Source organism: Myotis brandtii, unplaced genomic scaffold (assembly GCF_000412655.1).
Source record: "Myotis brandtii unplaced genomic scaffold, ASM41265v1 scaffold34, whole genome shotgun sequence".
Lineage (NCBI taxonomy): Eukaryota > Metazoa > Chordata > Mammalia > Chiroptera > Vespertilionidae > Myotis > Myotis brandtii.
In genome coordinates, this window is record NW_005363098.1 from 407,192 (window position 1) to 429,975 (window position 22,784).

At 43.6% G+C, this 22,784-nt stretch overlaps 1 protein-coding gene across 1 annotated transcript in view; it reads left to right on the plus strand.

The window, feature by feature from the left end:
- ARHGAP10 (Rho GTPase activating protein 10) overlaps positions 1–22,784 on the plus strand; it is a 255,849-nt gene that overhangs the window by 226,392 nt on the left and 6,673 nt on the right. The window contains exon 20 of the mRNA XM_005871405.2: positions 7,371–7,518. Within this exon, the coding sequence (XP_005871467.1) occupies positions 7,371–7,518 (148 nt within the window). The remainder of the gene's footprint in view (positions 1–7,370; positions 7,519–22,784) is intronic.

Consider the following 22,784-nt stretch of genomic DNA (forward strand, 5'->3'; position numbering starts at 1 on the left):
TTTTCCTAGCTGATAGCAGTATCTGAGAGGAGTGTGTTAAAATTTCCAATTACAATTGTTGAATTTTCTGTTTCTCCTCATAGTTCTATTTGTTCCTTGAGGCTGCATCATTTAGGTGCTTTTTTTCTTGTTTGATCATCTTGTCTTTTTATCAATATAAAATGACTCTTTGTCTCTCATGCAGATTATTAAGATTATCTTTCTTTGGTTCACATTTGCCTGGTATTTCTATCTTTTATTTTTTGTTCTATCTTTGTTTTGTTTTAAGCATGTTTCTTGTAGTAACATATTGTTGGATTTAAAATATACATTTGGAGAGTCACTGCTTTTTTAATTGGTGAGTTAAATCCATTTATATATATTGTAATTACTATTATGTTAGGATTTCTGTCATTTTATGTTTATTTAATGAATTTTGAAACATGATTTTTTCTTTCCTGCTTTCTCTTCAAAAAAGAAAATGTTATTCTGCTATTTCCAATGACATATGTTCTGTTTTGTTTCTAAGTTTTCCCTTATTTGGGGATTTATAATCTCATTTATCTGTTGATTTCTTAAACTAAATAATTTATATTTCTCTCTCCACTGTCATCTCTCCCTGGGCTGTCCACCCCATCATGTTGATATTTTCCAGAATTTGGGTTTTGGATAATTTTGGTTGTGTTTTTACCTTTTCTTTTGCCCTAGAGTTTTTAAAAAAAGACAACAATAGACATTATCAAGTTTGTTGAACATCTCATATTACTTTTCTTTGTGTGTTATCAATATAGTTATTTGTGTGCAAACTTGGGTATTTTATGTGTAATAATTTTTTATGGCCTCACATCTGAACGTGAGATTGAATATATAATTCTATGTTCAAAATTCTTTGATACGTTAAATATATTATTTCAACATTGTGCATTCATTGATGCTATTAAGAACTCTGTTGTCAGTCTGTTTTTGTTTTTTTTTTATGTGATCTGCTCTTTCAGGTTTTCTTTTTTAAATTGATACTAGAGGCCTGGTACACAAAAATTTGTGCACTTGTGGGGGGAGTTCCTCAACCCGGCCTGCACCCTCTCACAGTCCGGGACCCCATGGAGCAGTCCTAAGCCATTAGTTGGACATCCTTAGCGCTGCCCTGGAGGTGGGAGAGGCTCCCACCACTGCCTCTGCACTGGCCAGCTATGAGCTGGCTTCTGGATGAGTGGTGCTCCCCCTGTGGAAGCGCACTGTCCACCGGAGGGCGGGGGGGGGGAAGCTCCTGTGTTGAGCATCTGCCCCCTGGTGGTCAGTGTGTGTCATAGTGACGGGTTGTTCCCAGTAGTTCTGCTGTTAGGGTCAATTTGCATATTACCCTTTTATTATATAGGATAGGATTCTTAAATTTTGCAATAATGTATCTTAAAACAGGATTTTTTTTTTTTATTCCCCTGTTTAGCACTCTGAGTCCTTTGGATTGAGGTCTTTGAAGTTTCTTTAATTTTGATGAATTGGTCATTATGTCTTTAAATATTTCTTTCAATTTAATTTTTCTGGGCCCTGGATGTTGGCAGTTTCACTTCTGTTCTACATAGTACAAAGCTCTAAATCTCTGAGTATTTTTATTGTTGTTGCATTTGCTGACTGTGTTAGTTTTGTCTGTGCTCTTAGAATCATGGCTCATCCTGAAGGAGGGTTTTGTGTGTGTAAACATGGGTCTGATGAGTTGGAGCCTCCTCCTCTCCTTCCTTCTTTCTACCTCCCTTCCACCCCTTCTGCCTCCTCCAGGTTCACCTAGGTGCTTTGGTTCAGAACCAAGTCTTTTTATTCCCTAAGTCAAGAATTTGAAGGTCATCTTAGGTTTCCCTTTTCCCCTTCACCTTTATTCAGAAAATTCTAATGACTGCAGTACCTGAATCACTCTTGAATCCATTCTCTGGAACATATCACTTCTTCGCTTTATCTCAGCAATAACCTCCCAATGCCTGTAGAACAAATTCAAATACCTTGGTCTATTCAAAACTTCACCCTCCTTCATCCTCTGGCTATTGACCCTATTCTCTAGACCCGTGGTCGGCAAACTGCGGCTCGCAAGCCACATGCAGCTCTTTGGCCCTTTGAGTGTGGCTCTTCCTAAGCCTTAGGAGTACCCTAATTAAGTTAATAACAATGTACTTACCTATATAGTTTAAGTTTAAAAAATTTGGCTCTCAAAAGAAATTTCAGTCGTTGTACTGTTGATATTTGGCTCTGTTGACTAATGAGTTTGCCAACCACTGCTCTAGACAAATCCAACTACTTGTAGCTCTGAAAACTGCCACCTGCTTATTTCTGTGCTTCCAGTCCTGATATTTTCTCTATGAGGTGTTTTTTTTTTTAGCATTTATTTGTAAGCATTCTTTTTTTCTCTTTCTTTATTGATTAAGGTATTACATATGTGTCCTTATCCCCCCATTCCCCCCCTGCCGCCTGCTCATGTCCTCAACCCCCTGGTGTCTGTGTCCATTGGTTATGCTTATATGCATGCATACAGGTCCTTTGGTTGCTCTCTCCCCCTTACCCCCACCTTCCCCTCCCTTCCCTCTGAGGTTTCACGGTCTGATCGATGCTTCTCTGTCTCTGGATCTGTTTTTGTTCATCAGTTTATGTTGTTCATTATATTCCACAAATGAGTGAGATCATGTGATATTTATCTTTCTCTGACTGACTTATTTCAGTATTCCATTGTGTAGATGTACCACAGTTTTCTAATCCATTCATCTACTGATGGGCACTTAGGCTGTTTCCAGATCTTAGCTATGGTGAATTGTGCTGCTATGAACATATGGGTGCATATATCCTTTCTGATTGGTGTTTCTGGTTTCTTGGGATATATTCCTAGAAGTGGGATCACAGGGTCAAATGGGAGTTCCATTTTTAGTTTTTTGAGGAAACTCCATACTGTTCTCCACAGTGGCTGCACAGGTCTGCATTCCCACCAGCAGTGCATGAGGGTTCCTTTTTCTCCGCATCCTTGCCAGCACTTGTCATTTGTTGATTTGTTCATGACAGCCATTCTGACAGGTGTGAAATGGTATCTTATTGTGGTTTTGATTTGCATCTCTCGATGATTAGTGACTTTGAGCATGTTTTCAAATGTTTCTTGGCCTTCCTTATGTCCTCTTTTGAAAAGTATCTATTTAGGTTCATTGCCCACTTTTTGATTGGGTTGTTTATCTTTATGAGGGTTTTTTTTTTTTCCCCTCAAAAGGTTAGTGACAATTTCTTCCTATTCCCATTGCCTGACCCCCATGTCTTTCACTCCCATCTTGGGCAGGTTTGGAAATTCCATTCTTTGGATCTCAAAGCTGCTTGATACAATCATCTTACCACATACTAGTACACCACCTTCTGCTTGTTTGTCTTTATCTGATTGTCTTCTGCACTAAGCTATGAGCATCTTTGGTTAGGGACTGATTCCTCACCTTTTTAACTCAGCACCTGTGGTATGCCTTGTACACAAGTAGAAGCTCCGTAAATGCTTGTTGGTTGAATATAGAAAGTTAGAAATGTGTGTGGCTTGAACGGGGAGAGGATGATAATTGGCAGCTGGGTGCAGATTTTGTAACATTACTTTGGGGTTTGTAGATAATTTTCACTTCTTAATTTCTACGGGCATTGGCTTTCTTTGTTCATGATATTTTGCGTGAACGTGAGTCCACTGTCGGTATTTTATGAAGACTCGTGATTTGTTTGGTTCTGCAGTGTGTTCTTCAAGGATTACCAAGATTGAGACATGGTCTCCATCCTCAAAAAATGCATAATAGAAATGGGGATTTAAAACCAGGTCAGGAAACTATTAGATGACAGTGAGATGCGAACTTGATTTCTACTTACAGTTGTAAGAAAGGAGAGAAGAGGCAGGAAAGGTGGTGTGCTTGGTGGAGATGGTGGGAATTAGGCTGGATGTTATGAGGGTTATTTTATCTTCTAGACAGTGGTAGTTCTGCTGCTAGTGAGTTTCTTACCTTGGAGTCTGTTCATAAGGAAAGCTGATCAGCACCATTTGTGTTCACTTACTTGGAACAACTTTGCTGCTCACAGGTGACTACTCTGTCCGTAGAAGCCTGTTAAAGTGCAACACCTAAGAAGTTGTGTGACACTCAAGTGAAATGTGAAAAGTGATGAAAGTATCTGACTTTAATTCTCAAGTACACGTTAGTTTCCTAGCAGTTAAAACCTTCATTCCAGAAATCATTGAACATAGAATTTGTTTTTTAAATTGTATTCTTTTCATACAAGGTAAAAAGTAGTGATTTGGTTTTGGGGAACTAAAATTTCAGACATGCACATGGGTATTTACTGTTGATGTGCTTGGTGTGGGTGTTCCCTTGAGTTCCACGATACTCAGGTAAATAAGCTTATTCCTGAATAGTGAAGGTGAAAGGAATTTTGTGCCCTTTGTTGCCCACGGAAAGTAGGGTGAGGTATCAGTTTGAGTAAACAAACTTCTACCAGTATTGTTTTCACCTGAGGGTTCAGATCGCCACTGTATGGCAGGAAGGAAGACAGAAATTCTAATAGGATGGGATGCAATATGTTGAATGACAATTTATGCTGTGTCAGTTGGCTTGGGGAGAGGGTTGGAGGCAGTGTGGATGAGCTGGGGTATCTGGTTGTAAACACAGTTCAGGTGTCTTTTGAAAGTAACATTAGACCCTGGCTCTCCAGTTCCCCGCAGTTGCTTCTCATTGACAGGTTTCTCCCTGTGGGAGTGAATCAGGGAGTAAGCTGGTCCCAGGCCCTTGTTTGCTGCTTTTGCTCTGTCATGCCCTGCAGTCAGGGAATGGGGCCCAGAGAGCTGAGGGCTGGCATCCAGCCTCCGGAGCCAGCAAGCTGTGTGCGTCTGACTCATGTTAAGGTTATCCTGTCTGCTTCAGAGCTGAACCTATTTTGCTACTTCTAGCCAGGCCCTGAAGTGGGAGCTGTTGTGCAGGTAAATGTTCAGGAGTTTACTTCAGGCCCCATGCTGGGCTTCTGTTTGAAATGTTCTTAATTTTGAAGACAGCCCTTACTCATGATGACTGAGGAACACCGGGGAGCGGCCTGACAGTCAAGGCCCTTATTCGTGGGCTCATTTGCAGAGAAGAGCGAGGTGGACTTGAGCTATTCAGGCACGAGGGAAGAAGTAGCCTGTGTTTCGGGGCGGGGGGGGGGGGTCCCAGAACAAAAATAAGTCAAAAGGAAGTCATAGTGTCTACATTGGGTTTCAGTTCTTTTGTCTTGAACTTGGCCCCTCTGTGTGGGGCTGAATGACTCTGATTAGCTAAACACTTTTGTAGTGAAGGGCCGTAGAAAGGTGACTTCACTGAATGAGGAATCATGCCGTAGACTACGTTGCACATTTGTGAATGGGGACAGAGTGAGGCTTTACGGGGCGACGCAGACCAGGGAGAAGACCTGATCACAGACATCAGGTCATCTCATGCCCCACCACATCTCGCACCTTCCCCGACAGCACACTCATGAAAGAAAAGGCTCAGAAAACTCTCCCTTCCCAGAGCCTTCTGCACAGGATCGTCCAGGTATCTTCCCATAACTGTCCCCATAAAGAATCCCTCCTTTCATCCTTTACCATCATCTCTAAAGCCCCCCACTACAAATGTGTTTAGCTAATTAGAGTCATTCAGCCCCACGCAGAAGGGCCAAGTTTAAACCCAATGATAGGCCACTATGACTTCCTTTTGATTTATTTTTGTTCTGGGATACAGCCCACTAGGAAACACAGGCTACTTCTTCCCTGGTGCCTGGATAGCTCAAGCCCATCCAGCTCTTTTCTGCAAATGAGCTCGATGTCTCTTCATCATCTACTTCCCTGAATTCAGCTTTTCTAGGTTTCCATTTTTAAGGTTCTCTCCCTTAGCCTTAGTTGCAAGCTGGGTCAGTGTTAAATAAGAATGATTTCATACAGTCAGTTTTCAAGATTAGCATCTTGGGATCTAGCTTAATCAGAGCCCAGCATTTCTCATGTGCTTTCCTGTTCGTAGATGTGAAAGCCGTCTGAGATGGCTTTCTAAGAGCAAGTTCCTTGCTGCTCCTGGCATTCCTGCATGCTCTGATTCGAGGATTTCAGGCTGAGGAGAAATGTAAGGTTTGACTGGCTAGAAGCTCTTTGTGCCTGATGGTGTGGGCTTCCACCTTATGTCTTATCTGCTTCCATGGTGCACTTTGTTGGCCAGCTATTGAGACCCATCACCTATAAAACAAATGCCAAACCAGGGCCATCTTAATAGAACGTTGCTGCCTCTATGAGGCAGTGGAATAGTTAATATTTAGGGGAGTGTCAGTCTGGCTGAGGGGTTTTCAAGCCCTAATGGGTGCTGTTCAGGTGTGTCTGTAGTAGCGGGGATACTGTGACAGCAAGAAGACCAGTTGAGGGAAACCACTGCTCTTGGGGGCCTCTCTTTTCCATCTTCCGTATTTTCTACCGTAATGTGTACAAATGATGCTAACTGCATTCCATAAAATGGTCCTCTGTGAATGAATGAATCATGCAACCCATTTTTGAAATGCCCTTTAGTTTTGGTTTGATGTCATCTTCTGGAGTCACTGCCTGGGCTCGATTCTTGTATCACATCCTCCCTAATGTTCACAGGGAAATGGAATTTCTCTGTGTCTGGAATTTTAATAAGTTGGGCTATTAAATTGTAATCCAGCTCAGAAGACAAGGTCCCTTTAGAATTTTTTAATTTATTAAGTGCTACGTGGTGACTGGCAATGACTTAAAGAACCATCAGGTGCCCTGGCCAGTGTGGCTCAGTTGAGAGATGACCTGTGCACCAAAAGGTTGCCGGTTCAATTCCCGGTCAGGGTATGTGCCCAAGTTGCCGGTTTGGTTCCTGGTTGGGGTGTAAACTGGAGGCAACCAATTGCTGTTTCTCACATCTATGCTTCTTTCTCCCTTCCTAACTCTAAAAAAATCAATAAAAACATATATTTAAAAAGAACTATCAGGTGACTAGGAAGTGAGAGGTTGGACCTTGTGGGGCCAGTGGGCTGCCCTGACTTGTTGAGGTTACCCTTGTAATTTGTAACAGTGCTCCTCAGAGATTCGGAAGTCATTGTGGCCGCTATTGAGGCTTTCATCTTCCATTTGATCTGATTTTGATCATTGTGTTTTCTTCTGGGGAAAACACTCCTCACTGTGTATTATCTATGACACATTTTAAGCATCTTTGATTGAAAAAACAGACAACAAAATCTTTAAAGTCAGGACACCCAGTACTCTAAAGCTGCTTTGTAAATGTAATTTTGGATATAATTTGATTGACTAATCAGGTGATGTGGTAATTATTTGTGGAGTTGGGTTTTTCTCTCCCCTGAGTATTCGTTTGAAAGTTGATGCCTTATTTTTTTCTCCTGCACAGGTGACAGCCCTAACCCTTCAAAGGAGGACACCCCCACCAGCAGTCTGGACTCACTTTCCTCCCCATCTCCCACGACTGCCTCTGTCCAGGGGCTTCCGGGACCAGACAAAAACCACCTTGTCGCTGACGGAGACTGGGCATCCGCTGCGTAAGTTTCACTGTGCTTCTTTGCTGTGACTTTTTTTTTTAAATCTTTATTGTTGAAAGTATTACATATGCTCCCCTTTTTTTCCCCTCTTTGACCTTTTGGTGCGACTTGTTTAGAAGCTTTCATGGCCAGTGGGTACTGAAGCTGTTAGATCTGAGAACCTTTGTTCTCTAGTCAGCGGGGCTGCCAAAGGGAGAAAGGTCCCTACAAAAGGCCTTTCCTGAGCAGTGTCTGTGTTCCGGGTATGGAAGGGGTGGATGGGTGCTGTTTCCCGTGTTTCAAGTTCAGCTCATGTCAGTTTTGGGTTGCACTAAGGAACTTTGTTATTGTCCTCCTCGGGATGCGTTCCCACTGGTTATGTAAACTTCTGCAGACATGAGAATGCATGCATTTGATCGGTAAACTGTTGAAGCTATCGGTAGAAGGATATTTTAGTTGTGTGGATTTTTGAGGGCTTTATAGCTAGCATTCTGCTCTATTTACTCCATCGTACCCTGCATAATTGACAGTTGATGGATGGAATATTTGATTTTTCTTCTCAGTTTAGTTTCATGCCAGACATGTACAGGTCAGCTCAGGGATATTAGGACAACCAACACCAATACAGACACAATTCCATGGACCTGGTTTGACTACATAAATGTCTGTCTTTCTGTGCTTACCAGGCTGTGGAGTGAATGAGGATTGCTGGTGTGGAGGGTCATCAAAAGAGCATCAAATTTCAAACAAATGCTCAGAAAGATAAAAAAGAACTCCACTAATAATTCCATTCCTTACTTGAATATTCAATCAAATTGCACCCAAAATTCATTTTATAATTCAGCCTGAGAGTATTTGGGTATCCTGTGTTTAAAGCTAAAAAAACCTTTTAGCCATGGCTGGTGGCTCAGCTAATTGGGGCATCATCCCACATACCGGAAGGTTTCTGGTTGGATTCTTGGTCAGGGCACATACCTAGGTTTCAGGTTCAGTCCCCAGTTGGGAGGTAGCCATTCGATGTTTCTCTCTTACATCATTGTTTCTTTCTCACCCCCATCCTCCACCCCCTCCCCGTCTCTCTCGAATCAGTGAACATGTCCTCGAGTAAGGATAAAAAAATAAATTAATAAATAATAAAGGTTGCTTAAGATAACTCATAGATAATGATGTCATTCAACCCTATGCGGGCATTCTTGGGACTTTAAATGGAATTGGAAAGTGTGCGTCACATTAGATGGCTTTTTATAGTTACTACTGGATTCACGTGAAATCATTAGGAACTTATTATGTATTAAAAGGGACTGGAGAAATTTGGTATGCTAAAGTTTGGGGTCATCTGAAGACTTTGAAAATCTAACCGAAAAGCAAAGTGAAACTCAAAATAGGAATCACAGTCTCCAGATGAAATCCCCTCCAAAATCATCATCTATGCATGCCGAAGACTGTGTGTTGTGGATTTAAATTACATGTTACTCAAACATGCTTGTCATTTTTACTGTCATTTTTTCCTGAATGAATATATTCTTTTCTCTTTAGTAATCCCAGCAACAGTGACAGTGGGTACACAGGAGCCCGGAATCTGTATTCCTGGGCACTCCCGGGTGGAATTCATTGCATGTGTGTGTGTGTTTATTTTCTTGAATTTTTTTAATTGATTTTTTTTACAGAGAGGAAGGGAGAGGGATAGAGAGTTAGAAACATCGATCAGCTGCCTCTTGCACACCCCCTACTGGGGATGTGCCCACAACCAAGGTACATGCCCTTGGCCGGAATCGAACCTGGGACCCTTCAGTCCGCAGGCTGAGGCTTTATCCACTGAGCCAAACCGGTCTGGGCGCATGTGTGTGTGTTTAAAGCAAAAACCAGGTCTCTTAATTATTCCTTTCAGTGAGCATTTGCCACGGTCAGTGGAGTACAGTTTAGTCAGGCATCCTTCTTCCATCGTGATTCTGTAGAAAAGGGACAGGAGCCACAGTATAGCCAGTGCTCAATTCACAGCACGTCCATGCCTGAAACATGAAGAGCTTGATATTTTTGGTCATAAATCAAATGAGGAGTGAATTCCCCAGCTTCCCATTCACACCAATTTTAAAATGTCATGGAAAGCACTCCAACACAGAGGCCAGAAAGGAAGAGCGAAAAATAGAAGTTGAAGGAAGTCTGGAATCAAGAACTTGAATTTTTCTGTGCATTAGATAAAATAGACCCATATTTCTCTTAAATTTATAGAGTGTTTCTTGTCTATCTCTATTTAAATTACATTTGAAAGTCAATATTATTTTATAATAGTTCCAGGTGTACAGCATAGTGCTAAACAATCATATTTTACGTAGTGATCCCCCTGATATTTCCAGTACCCACCAGGCACCATCCATAGTTATTATAATATTATTGACTGTATTCCCTATGCTGTACTTTACATCCCTGTGACTATTGTGTAACTACCAATCTGTACTTCTCAATCCCTTCACTTTTTTCACCCAGCCCCCCCACCCCCAGGCAACCACCAGTCTGTTTGTATATTTCCTAAAGGATTTACTTGAAAGCATATTGCGGTCCAGATTTATCATGAAGTCATGGGCGTGTCTTGAACTTGAGCTCATGTCAGGACTCCATTGAGGCCTTGTTAAGCCCACACTGCTGGGCCCCACCCCCGGGTGATACTTAGGTTTGAGGGGGAGCCTGAAACTGTGCATTTCTAACCTAATCCTGTGTGCGTCACACATACTTTGATTCTCTCTGCCTGAAATGTCTCCCTTCCTTCTTTGCTCAAGACAAATCTGACCGATCTTCAGGGTCTAATTTTGTTTTCACCTTCAGGAAGCTTTCTCTAGCCCTCTTGTCTACAGGAAGATTCTAAATACTATCTTTATCTGTCTACACCCGACACTTGACAATAGGAAAATATTCCTTCTAGTGTGAGTTAATATTTACCTTTTAGTGTTATTTGATAGTTACATGTATGTGTGTGTGTGTGTGTGTGTGTGTGTGTGTGTGTGTACCTATATATCCATATCAAATCTCATTTTGCCTGCCTGCCTATCTATCTAAGTCAATTTGGGCTGCTATAGCAAAAATACTTTGATTGAGTGGCTTGTAAACAACATAAATTTATTTCCCGCAGCTGTGGAGGGTGGGTTGCCAGGTTCTGGTGAGAGCCCTCTTCCACAGACTGCTGGCTGCACGACTCTTAAAGGACACTAATCCCACTCGTGAGAATTCCACTCTCATGACCTCATCTAATCCTGATCACCTCCCCAAAGGCCCTGTCTCCTCACCATCTCACAGTAGGGGGTAAGGTTTCAATCTAGAAGTTTTTTTTTTTGGGTGGGGGGGCACACAAACATTCAGTCCATAGCACTCTCTAATCTTTCCCTCATGCCAAGAAAGATTGTAAAGTTCTTAGTGATAGAAACTGGGGCTTTTACTCTGAACATTTTAGTGATATTGATGTAGTTATCAATACACATTTTACATCCCATCTTAATTATGATGTATTATTAAACAAAACTTTTCTTTTGGAAATCTCATTTCTTTCTGCATATCACTGAATGTCTCTTAGGCAACTATGTTTGGTTTCTGATCCATATTCCTTTTTTCTAAATATCAAAAACTCCTCTAGAAATTGCCAAGCATTAATCTCACCATTTTCTCTTTATAGCATTTTTCTTTGTTTTCCTTAGCTTTTGTAAATGTAGTTTTCATTGAGTGTGTAGTGGTCTTTTTTTAATCCATTATCTCTGCATACCAGCTGTACAGTATGAGGTATAGTTGGATCTGAGTAAATGCTGATTAAGATCCCTTTTAATAAACCCAATGTTGCTGTGGGGCCATTAAAACCCTGCTCAGGGCTTAAAAAGGAGGCAGTGCGTGGGCTGCCTGGTTTTGATCCAGGATGGTGACGCTCTGTTCCAAAACGTACACTTGCCGTATCTCAGGTCATGAAAAGTGGAGTCCAAAATGTTTGTGATCACATCTGGGACCCGGTAGCTCTGTTGCACAGAACACCGTGACCCCAGACACCGGAGAGCCAATGGGCAGAGGAAACCTACAGCAGCCGAGAAGCGGAGGTATAGGCCGTGTGTAAACACAGCTGTGACCTCTGACAGGTAGAAGATAGTGCAGCAGAATTGGATTTCTTGGGTTCTGCTGATGGTTATGACTTGCGGGTGTTATCCATTGCAGTCAATCAATCTGGAGCTATTACTTACCTGTACACTCAGCGAGGTGATAGGTGACTTCATGGCCAGTGAGGAATCACTGGCTCAGTCTCCTTGGAGGACATTACATCATAGGTCAAGGTATTTCAAATGTTCCCAGGTCATTTCCCCCCCCAATAAAGTAGTTCTCTCTAAACAGGTTTTCTTCCATTGTAAGCAAAGGGGCAGGTCCTTGACAAGTAATCCTGTTCAGTTCCCTGCCACAGAAGAAAATCTCTTTTAAGTAACTTCCGGCATTGATCTTAGCTGCCTCCATAGAGTTCCCAAGAGAAGCAAGACCGCCTTTTCTGCAGGCAGCTCCCATGCTTGGATGGCGGCATCTTGGGAAGCTCTTAGTTGCTGGAGGTGTGGGTGCTCTGGGAGGCCAGGAGGGTGGCGGACTCCTCTCTCACTGGATGAGAGGCTTGGCCTGGTTTATCCAGAATGTCCAGGTATTCCTGACACATCTCTCCCAGGGGTGCCCTGATCTGCTTCGAGGCAGAGATGTCTGTCCACCCAGACTTGATGTTAGTTGCTTAAAATCCCATCCTCCTCGACAGCCGGTGCCTGTCACCCCTGGACTGTGTGTGCAGGAAATAAACAACCTGCTTCCTTTAGACTGGGCAAACACAGAGCTTTCCCATAGACCAGCGGTTCTCAACCTGTGGGTCACAACCCCTTTGGGGGTCAAACGACCCTTTCACAGGGGTCACCTAAGACCATCGGAGAAACATAAATAATTACATATTGTTTTTGTGATTAATCACTGTGCTTTATGTTCAATTTGTAACAATGAAAATACATCCTGCATATCAGATATTTACATTACGATTCATAACAGTAGCAAATTACAGTTATGAAGTAGCAACGAAAATAATTTTATGGTTGGGGATCATCACAGCATGAGGAACTGTATTAAAGGGTCGAGGCATTAGGAAGGTTGAGAACCACTGCCATAGACAGTGACTTGGCATTTCACATCACTTGATGTTGCTTCCATGATTGCTTTTTAGGAAGTGGATGGATTTTCCCGGGAAATATCAAAGTGCCCCTTGCACTTGATTTGTGGCTTAGTATTCTACAAGCCATGAATGATTTGTTTGAAGTTCAGAAAAAAATCATCTTAAATATTTTTTTAACATATCTGTGAAATCTGGCTCACAGCTAGAAATTTTAAGGTGGCAGCAGTGATAGGCAAACGTTGTGTTCACCTCCTTGTTTTTGTTTCTTTCCCTTTTCCCTCCCCTCCCCCACTTCAGGGAGGGTGTCTCAGCCCATCCCTCCTCCACTTTGCTGCTCCAACCCTTTTGACAGGGGCAGTCAGTTCACCTTGTAAGTTGGTGGCCTATATTTTTACCTCTTTTATTATGATTATTGTTTGAAGAGCAAATAGGGAATTTATATTTTAAAACTTTTTTATTTTTTTGCACATCTGCTTTATTACTAATTTGACTAAAATGAACCTATGTTGCTTTTTGTAACAAGGGGATGAAAGCTATGCAGATTTATAAAGAGATCAGGCAAGGGTGATTGTTAACCTAAAGGAATGAACTGCCCTGTCCTAGGAATTTCCAGCATTTTTTTGGCCAATAGGGAGGACCCATCCTAGTAAGGTTAGCACCTTTGCTCTGCTCGCCTGCAGACTGGCCCCTGGTTACAGAAGGTGGGGTACATTGAGATCTCTGGTAGAGCTCGTGCCTGCATTGGAAAGGGCGTGTTCTCAGGTGCTGGGTGCTGTGAAGAATGACGTGGAAGCCAGTTCCTTCTCCCAAACCTAAGTGAGCAGTAAGGTGTCTGGGTGGGTTCAGAAAGTTTGAAGTCTAAGATAGCCCAATGTAAGAAAGAATCGGGCCAAAGAGCAGAAGTGTAGCACCTTGATGTGAGCCTACAGTAGCTTTGTAAATTCTACTCAGAAGTTAGCTCTTTTTGGACTTCCTGTGGCGGGGCTGGGGCCTACAGGGGGAGAAATTTTGCTTCAGCAGTGCTGATGGTCAGTGGCTGCAGAGATGGCTTGATTCGATAGGTTGCCCTCTTGTGTTTCTCAGAAACCATGGAACTTTAATTATTGGTGGTCAACAGACTCAGTTTTAACTGCTCTATAAATGACATTTAATTTTAATCCCCATAGACATACCTTCATTTTTGGAGAGGGAAACAGAGGCACAGAGAAGGGTAGGAAAGTTGCCCTGAGCCTCAGGACACAGAGGTGGAGTTGGATGTCTCTCACAGTGACTTGTTTTGCTGTTGGGATTGGAATTGGTTGCTTATGGGAAGATTGTTCAGATTACAGGTGTCCCCCAATTTTGAGACCCAGTGAGGTAACTGGCTGTCAGCTGGTCGTTGCCCTTAGTTAGAATAGGGCGCACTGACCCTACGTTGTCATGTGGCTGTGGTTTATAATTACGTCTGGGGAATAAACACTTGAATCTGGTTGTTGCACATTCATCATCCAACACCTTTGGCTGAGATTTGGGGACGAGGGCGTCTTCCCCTGAAACAGGGCTGGGAGGCCTGGACATTTGATATTTGGCAGCAGGGCAGCATCCATAATCTTCTGTGAGTAATGCGATCGCCAGTTGTCTCCCTTCAGCTTCAGGAGGCTCTTGAAGCTAATCTCAGGGCCCACATACTTGGCCATGGACCACAAATGTCTGTTTACATTCATTTCTTTGGGGCACAATTTTTGTCCTGTGTATTTCTTTGAGTCTTCTCTCCAACTTCGTATAGAAATTATGCCTTGTATGCTCACATTTTTTTAAAAATCCTCATGTGGGACATGCTTAGAGGAAGGCAGAGGGGTGTGTGGGGGGGGGGGAGAGAGAGCCACGTGAGAGAGAAACATTGATCAGTTGCTTTCTGTAAAGGCCCTGACTGGGCACTGAACCCAGGTATGTGCCCTGACGGCAACCTTTTGGTGCCCAGGACAATGCTCAACCATCTGAGCCACTCTGGCCAGACACCCTCACATCTTAACGCCCCCTGTGTCTTGCTAGGGTGTTTTTGATATTTTTATTGTGTACTTTGCACTGATGTGTGGCCCAATTCTTGTCTTCCTTTGCTGTGCTGTAAATAAATGTAGAGATTTTATTTTCAAGCTAGCATGTTTATTAAAGCCCCATAATGAAAAGTCGATTTTCCAAAAGAAAGAGACACGTCTGAATTTCATAGTAGCTTTTTTTCTGCTTCAGACTCAAAAATTATCTTCCCATTAGTCTCGTTTTGTTTTTCTTTTTCGTTTCATTGGCTGGGTCCGTCTCAGGGTTGAAATGCAGGCAGGGCCCTGGAGCTCCCTGCACGTTGGAAGACAGTCCAGACTTAGAAAAGCACTGATTTTAGAGTCAGTGCAGCCTCATTCTGCTTCTCAAAACCTTGGGGGCCTTCTATCAATTTTGTAAGCAAACCAAGGCTTAGCAAGGTTATCTGTAAAAGGGGAACAACAACATCCGCCCCTCCGGGCTGTTGTGAGGTTTCAAGGAACCACATGTAATAAAACCCAACCCTGCTCCCCCGGGAGCTCTGGGCAGCCACCTGCTTGGCATTCCCTTCCCTCGGAGAACCTAACCTGATATTCTTATTTTCACTTACCCTGACTTCCTGGTTCGTCTGTTATAGAATCTCTCACTAACAGCTCAGGGAGACCCGCAGAAGCCTTAGGTGTTGACCCGAAGTTGTGTTGTTTCCCGAAGTTGCTGTAGGTTTTCCAGGAGGACTCGGCCTGGGTCCTCGCCAAGCTCTCTGTGTCAGAATCTACTTTGTAGGAGCCTCTGCGAATAGGACCTTGGGATATTGCATGACCAAGGCCTGGGGTCCCCCCTGGGGCCCCACCAGCTCCATATTCTGAACAGTGTGGGTGGCTCATCTTCTGTCACCACAGGCAACCCATCAGACAGTTTGGTGTGAAACAGGAAGGTTTTCTTAGCTGAGTGATGCTGTAGCCCTTCCCAACTGCAACCCCTGTTCAGCCCTCAGGTCGGGTGGCAGCTCGTTTTCACAGGGGAGCTGAGCTGGTAGGAACATGCCTGTGAGTTATGCAGAGACCTCTAAAGCCCCAACACTGGCAGGAATGAAGCCACGGTTCCTTCTCGGTTCAGCCCCTGTACCCGATTCCGCAATGATTGTCTGGAAGGAGACGGATGGAATTCAGGGGATGCTCCGAGGGAAAGGCTGGGCAGGTGGGATCCTACGGCAGTTCTTTTATAGCAAAACCCCGGGAAGCGATTGCCCTAGGAGTGGCTTTTGTAAGTTACAAGCTGACTGGCTGGTGGTGCCCACTCAATGTTAAGGGGGGAAAGTCACCCAGAAGCCTGAACATCTCACAGGGCGAGGACTGAGCGTTCAGTGTGGCCGAGTCCTTCTTCGACAGGCTCTGTCTTATCTGTGTGGGACTCATTTCCTGTGGTGCCCTTTTCTCCCTGGCCACCTGCCTCCCGTAAAAGACATTTTTTCTTAAGGGTGAACAAGTTACTGCTTTTACATGCCGGCCTGACGTATCGGCTGCCTCCCTCCTGCACGGGATGGCGTGCAGTGGTGCAGAGAGCTTCTCCACAGGGAAGCCCGGGTGTGTGCAGGTGGGCTCCGGGGACACGGGATCCCCTGCCACAAAGCCCGTGGAGATGGAGAGGGGAGAGCAGGGGCATTTGCTGTCATCCCTACCTCCCCGCACTCTCCACCACAATGGATTCCCATCTGGCCCCTCTAACCCAGGGGTCAGCAAACGATGGCTCACTGCCGCCTGCTTTCATAACTGAAGTGTTATTGGAACACAGCCACCCAGTTATTTGCATTTTGTCTGTGGCTGCTTTTTAGATGCAATGATGGCGGAGCTGAGACCTGCCATGTGTGGCCTTCAGACCCTAAAGCAGTGGTTCTCAACCTGTGGGTCGCGACCCCTTTGGTGGTCGAACGACCCTTTCACAGGGGTCACCTAAGACCATCCTGCATATCAGATATTTACATTACGATTCATAACAGTAGCAACATTACAGTGATGAAGTAGCAACGAAAATAATTTTATGGTTGGGTCACAACATGAGGAACTGTATTTAAAGGGCCAGGAGGTTGAGAACCGCTGCCCTAAAGTATTCACTGCCTTGCCCTTTACCTCAGCCTACCCTGTAAACAGAACAAGCCTAGTTGGAAGAGTCCCGTTTCTTGGAAGTCAGTTTCCTGGTTAATTGCCATTTTTCAGATGGGCAGCGCAGGTGACTTTTTAAAGAAACCCTCAGGAATTCTTTCTTGTCATTGAACCAACCAAACATTTTTCTTATGCTTGTGATTGTCATTTCAAGAGGCCTTTAGTGTTTCAGTCATTAAAATGCTTATTTGGGGTCATTCTTTTTACAACCTATTGATTAAAATTAAAAGTGTATTTTCAAATAGTTTTAGATTTACAGAAAAGTCACAAAAGTAGTATAAAAGTGCTCCCACAGCCCAGCCGATGTAGCTGAGTTGGTTGGGCATTGCCCCAGGCACCAAGAGGTCCCAGGTTCTAGTCCCAGCCAGGGCACATGCCCGGTTGCAGGCTCGATTCCCAGTAGGAGGTGTGTAGGAGGCAGCCAGTCCATGTTTCTCTCTCATGGATGTTTCTATCCCTCTCTCCCTCTCCCTTCTTCTCTCTCAAAAAAATAAATGAAAACAGATTTGAAACACCAAATAAATAAAAGTGTTTCCATAAACCCTTCCCCAGCTCTCCCCACTATTAACATCTTACATGGCACCACAGAACTTTTGTTTAAAGTAAGTGATTCATCTCGGTCCAACATTATTAATTTACAAACTTTATTTAGATTTCACTGGTTTTTTACTCGTGTCCTTCTTTTATTCCAGCATCCAATCTAGAATCCCACTACATTGCATTTAGCAACTTTAAAACATTTTTTTTTAATTTAAAGTGGTGACGGGCCCTAACTGGTTTGGCTCAGTGGATAGAGCGTCGGCCTGCGGACTGAAGGGTCCTGGGTTCGATTCTGGTCAAGGGCATGTACCTTGGTTGCGGGCACATCCCCAGTAGGGTGTGTGCAGGAGGCAGCTGATTGATGTTTCTCTCTCATCGATGTTTCTAACTCTCTATCCCTCTCTCTTCCTCTCTGTAAAAAAATCAATAAAATATATTAAAAAAAGTAATAAAGTGGTGACGGAAGAAGACTTGACTTGGGGTGGTGAACACACAATTTAAAAAAAAATGGTGACATCCACTTAATATCAGTAATTTTCCCCTTTGGTGTAGATTGTTTGTTTTTTGTGGGTTTTTTTGGGGGGGAAATAAAATGATTTGTAAGTCACTCTCACTTTTCTCAGGCTGTCTTCTCACGTGTACTGTGGAATAGTAGTATGTCAGGAACGCATGGACTCCTGTATGAGTTGTGTCTAGCTCAGTGCTGGACTGTGCAGCTGTGCCCAGCAGGAGCTTGGGTGATATTGATGATGGCAGCATCAGCTCAGGGCAGGCACCACCTCCTCTAGAAAGCCTTCCTGGATGCCCGATCGTAGCTAGATGCTTCCTCCTCTGTTCTCTGAGGGCCGTGGGCACCTCTCTACATGGCACACATCATATTGCATTATGAGGATCAGTTGTCAGTCTCCACCCCCTTGCCTGGGTACTCATGGAGAGCAGATGTCATAGTCCCCTGGGAGTCCCAAGGCCCGGCATGGGGCCTGACTGATAGTTCCCAGACCATGAATGATGAGCAAACAGGGTTTGTTTGGAAGCCTCCTGGGGCAGTGAAGGCCTCCTTGCCCAGTCCCGTGGATGATGGTGACTCTCTTGTCATGACTGTTTGCTTCTCTTCACTGCCGTCCCCTCTGCCAGCTCAGTAGGAGCCAGCGGCGTGCTGGCTGTGGGATTCTCCCCCTCCGGCACTTATGGAATAACTGTGGCACTTATTGGAACAGAGATTTCCCATAATATACAGATCTACAATATTTCCTTCTGTCTTTATTAACATTTTCAAACACTTTTGCCCAGGACAGCTGTTCTAGACTTATGCTGTGTGTTTCTCAGGCTGAAATGAAAGATCATTCCACTAATGTGTTAGTTTCTGCTCAGAGACCTTGCAAATAAATGAGTTTTTAAAATCTTTCATTCCAGTGCAAACTTCTGATTGGATTCTGACATCATATAACCGCCATCAGATATCTTGCTATTTGGGGGATTTAATCACTTCATATAAGCAGTCATTTCTTGACTTGCATTCTCCCTCTTCTGCATCCTTTGAATTTTAAATCACGCTCAGCGCTCAAGGCTGCTGCCCAGAGCCTGACCTGGCTGTGCATTGCCAGAAAATGTTTGTGAGGTGCAGGAGTCCCCTGGTGACTCTGCAGCTGTTGTCCAATTTTAAAAGTTAAGACCCCTAACCGCTGCCCCCATTTCTGAAATGTCTGTGCTTTGTTGCTGCCAAAAAGTTTTTATTCTGCATAGAGTGTAGAGTCTGATATTGGAAACTGTTGGGTCACAGTGTGAATGAGAAGCAGCATATAGCACTGATTTGTTACATTTTAGAAGAATAAACTCTGCAGAGTGTAAGCATATGCAGCTACTGTCCAAATTTCATGTGCTTGAGAGCTGATTCCTCCCCACTGCAAAAGCCATAGGGTCTTGCCCTGGAATACAGACCTGTTTTTTCCAAAGCAAGTGTATTGATGCTTTTTATAGAAGAGCATTCTCTCCTCACTTTCACAAATGCCTATTCTGCTCCCTGCTGATCTTCCCGAACCCCTCCGCCCACCCCACCCCACACAAACACAGGAGACTTTGTTACCTTGGGAATAGCCTGGTTGACTTCCTTTTTATTTTTTTTAAATATTTTTTTTATTGATTTCAGGGAGGGAGGGAGAGATAGAAACAGCAGTGATGAGAGATAATCATTGATCACTGGCTGACTCCTGAATCATTGATCTGCCTCCTGCACGCCCCCCACCGGGGATCAAGCCCGCAGCCTGGGCATGTGCTCTGACTGGGAATCGAACCGTGACCTCCTCGTTCATAGGTTGACGCCCATAGGTTGAGGCTCAACCACTGAGCCACGCTGGCCAGACCAGGTGGACTTTCAGTGTAAGTGCTTTCAAGGCTGAGTTTCTGAGTTAGTGGTATGGATCTTCTGTGTGTTTTTAGTGAGACCCTCTTGTCCGTTTGTCCCTGTCTTTCAGAAGGAAACATTTCTCCTTAAAGCAAGGTGGTGACGTTGCTTCCCCGTGTGGAGTGGAGAGGCCTTCTTTTTTAGAAGATTCTTGCCATTTAGTGTGTGAAATCAGGAAGGTAGCAAACAAACAGATATTACTGTTTCTCTGGAATTTATTTTTGTTTTGGTGAATGTGGTTTCTGAGCTTTTCAGGAGGAGTTAACTACTCTGTCTCCATTTTTGCAAAGCACAAGTTGCCTTTCAGGAAACATGTAGCACTTAGGCACGTTTTTTTGTAATTGGTCAGCAGCTCATCATTAAATAAAATTGGTGGCTTGTGATCATGCCAGTCTTACTCATCAAAAATCCTTCGTTAAAGCGGCAGCAGGAAGAAGGAAATAAGGAGATTTTAAAGAACAGTTTTAAATTTGGGAGGTGGTAGGAGAGGACACTCAAAACATTTCATTATGGCCCAGCTGGTGTGCCTCAGGGGTTGAGCGTTGACCTATGTACCAGGAGGTCAAAGTTTGATTCCCGGTTTGGACACATGCCGGGGTTGCAGTAGGGGATGTGCAGGAGGCAGCCGATAATGATTGTTCTCATCATTGATGTTTCTACCTCACTCGCCCTCTCCCTTCCTTTCTGAAATCAATTAAAAAAAAACAAACACAATAAAACCATTTCCTTATGTTCTACCAGGTAAGGAGATTTTCATGCTTATGTCATCCATCATTTTTGATCTTTAACCCAAAAACTTTCTTAGCCAGGATTCTCTGCTAAGCCACAGAATAGGAAAATGGCCTCAGTATTTTCTCAGTTCTCCCAAGGGTGTTCATGTAAGGAACTGTGAGGTCTGAAATTGTACTCTGCTTGCCAGCTTCCCTAATTGCCTGTGGTGGTGTCGTGGATGCTGGCAGAGGACTCCACTGATCATAGCAGTGGCTAGCAGGCGTGTCACTTCCTGTCCCGATTCCCCTCAGCTGGTGCCCTTGGGCCAGGCAACACCTCCAGGGAGTGTGACAGGAGAGGAACCTGGAGTTTAGGAAACCCAGATCTTTCAGGAAGGGCAGTAAACCTGCCCTTTGCTCCAGGGAAGTCACAATCTCGATCTGCCCTGGCTGTTTGCTCTATAATCCCGAACAAAGGCAGCCAGTGCCTCCGTTTCTAACATATGCAGAAACACGAGAGACACACAGAGAATTGTCTCCCAACACATAGGTGGCTAGCTAGAACCATTCTAGATGTACAGGAGAGATGCTCATTCATTGTGAATGCCTTGGAGCTTAATTCGCTCCTAGCAGCCAGGTTGAGAAGAACTGCTAGACCAGTGGTTCTCAACCTTCTTAATGCCGCGACCCTTTAATACAGTTCCTTATGTTGTGGTGACCCCCAATTTCATTGTTACAAATTGAACATAATTAAAGCATAGTGATTAATCACAAAAACAATATGTAATTATATATGTGTTTTCCGATGGTCTTAGGCGACCCCTGTGAAAGGGTCGTTGGACCCCAAAGGGGTCGCGACCCACAGGTTGAGAACCACTGTGCTAGACCTTTGCTATGGGCCGCCATTTCCAAAATAGCTTAGTATTCCTCTAAAATGTTTTAAATCGAAGAAGAGAAAGGAAGAGTGTATCAGAACTTTCTTAGAAATTTTCCTCTACTGCTTTTTGAGAAAATATAAGTATTATATTTTAAAGAATTTAATTGTTAAAAAAAATGTTGATACTTATTACCACACACACACACACACACACACACACACACACACACACACAAACACACACACACACCCTACCCAAATTCTGGCAGGTAGGAGATGGTTTACAAAAAGAAGCTCATGTTTATAATTGCTTGGCTTCAGAACAATATGGCCAGTTTGCTTAGGTAGAAGCCTATGAAATACACCTTCACCCGACCTCTGCTGTCTGAGGTAAGATTTCATGTTCAGGTCTTCAGTGTATTTATTTAACCACTTCTTGCTCCTCCCATTCCTTCCCTGTGGAAAAGTCTCTGAAAAGTTCCTTGTATCCAAGCAGCTACTCTGTTCTGTTTCCAAACTTTGTTTTGTTTGTGTGGGTCTCCTCCTCCATAGGACTTCGATTCTCCACGTGACTTCTTATGCCTCGTCTCCAGACCTGTGTTTTGCTCCCTGTTATGAATGTCCCAGCTTGCAATGTTTGTGCCCACTTGGGATTCTGGAATCCAGAGAAGCACTAGCTGAGGCTTCTGAGATATTGTGGAGAAGACAGAAACTCAAATACAGAAATTTAAGTCTAAGTGGGAAGTCTGACAGGCTGTCCTGGTGAGCTGGTTAGTGTTGGGTCATGTAACACATCTATATTTTAAACGACAAGAAAAAGATCACAGAAAACAAACAAACAAATAAGGTTGAGAACTGGACCCAGGAAAAGGTTGCTGATTCTGAGTTCTGCTTTGGGACAAGAAGGAGAAAGCCCCGCTATGGCCCTTACCTTCTGCATCCGCCATTCCAACAATTCTTTTGCTTTCCGAATATGTTATTTTCCCTTTATTTAAAAAAACAACAGAACAAAAAGCCTTTTTTTAAAAAGAAAGATGGGAGGATTACATAGATAACTATAGAATTTATGATCTGTGTTTTTAAAGAGCCTTATAAATATAGTCACATTGTTTATCTTTATCCCATCACTGTCCTCCCTCTGAGCAGATGGATGACCATCATTTAATCGCTTGGCTATTTATGACCAGAGAGAGTTGACGGGGGTGTGGTAAGACATCTCATCTTCCACCACCACCACCACCCTTGTTCAAGCACCTTGAATCATTGCTGGGAGACAAAATGGCAATTGTTTGGCTAATGGCAGTCTTAAATTCTCTCTCAGAGCTCCACTCACCCTTCCTCTCCCTTCCTGATTAGGAAGACATTTTCAGGTGAAGAATGGAGTGACTTTTGCTGCTGGTGACACAGATCACTTTGAGAGTTATGG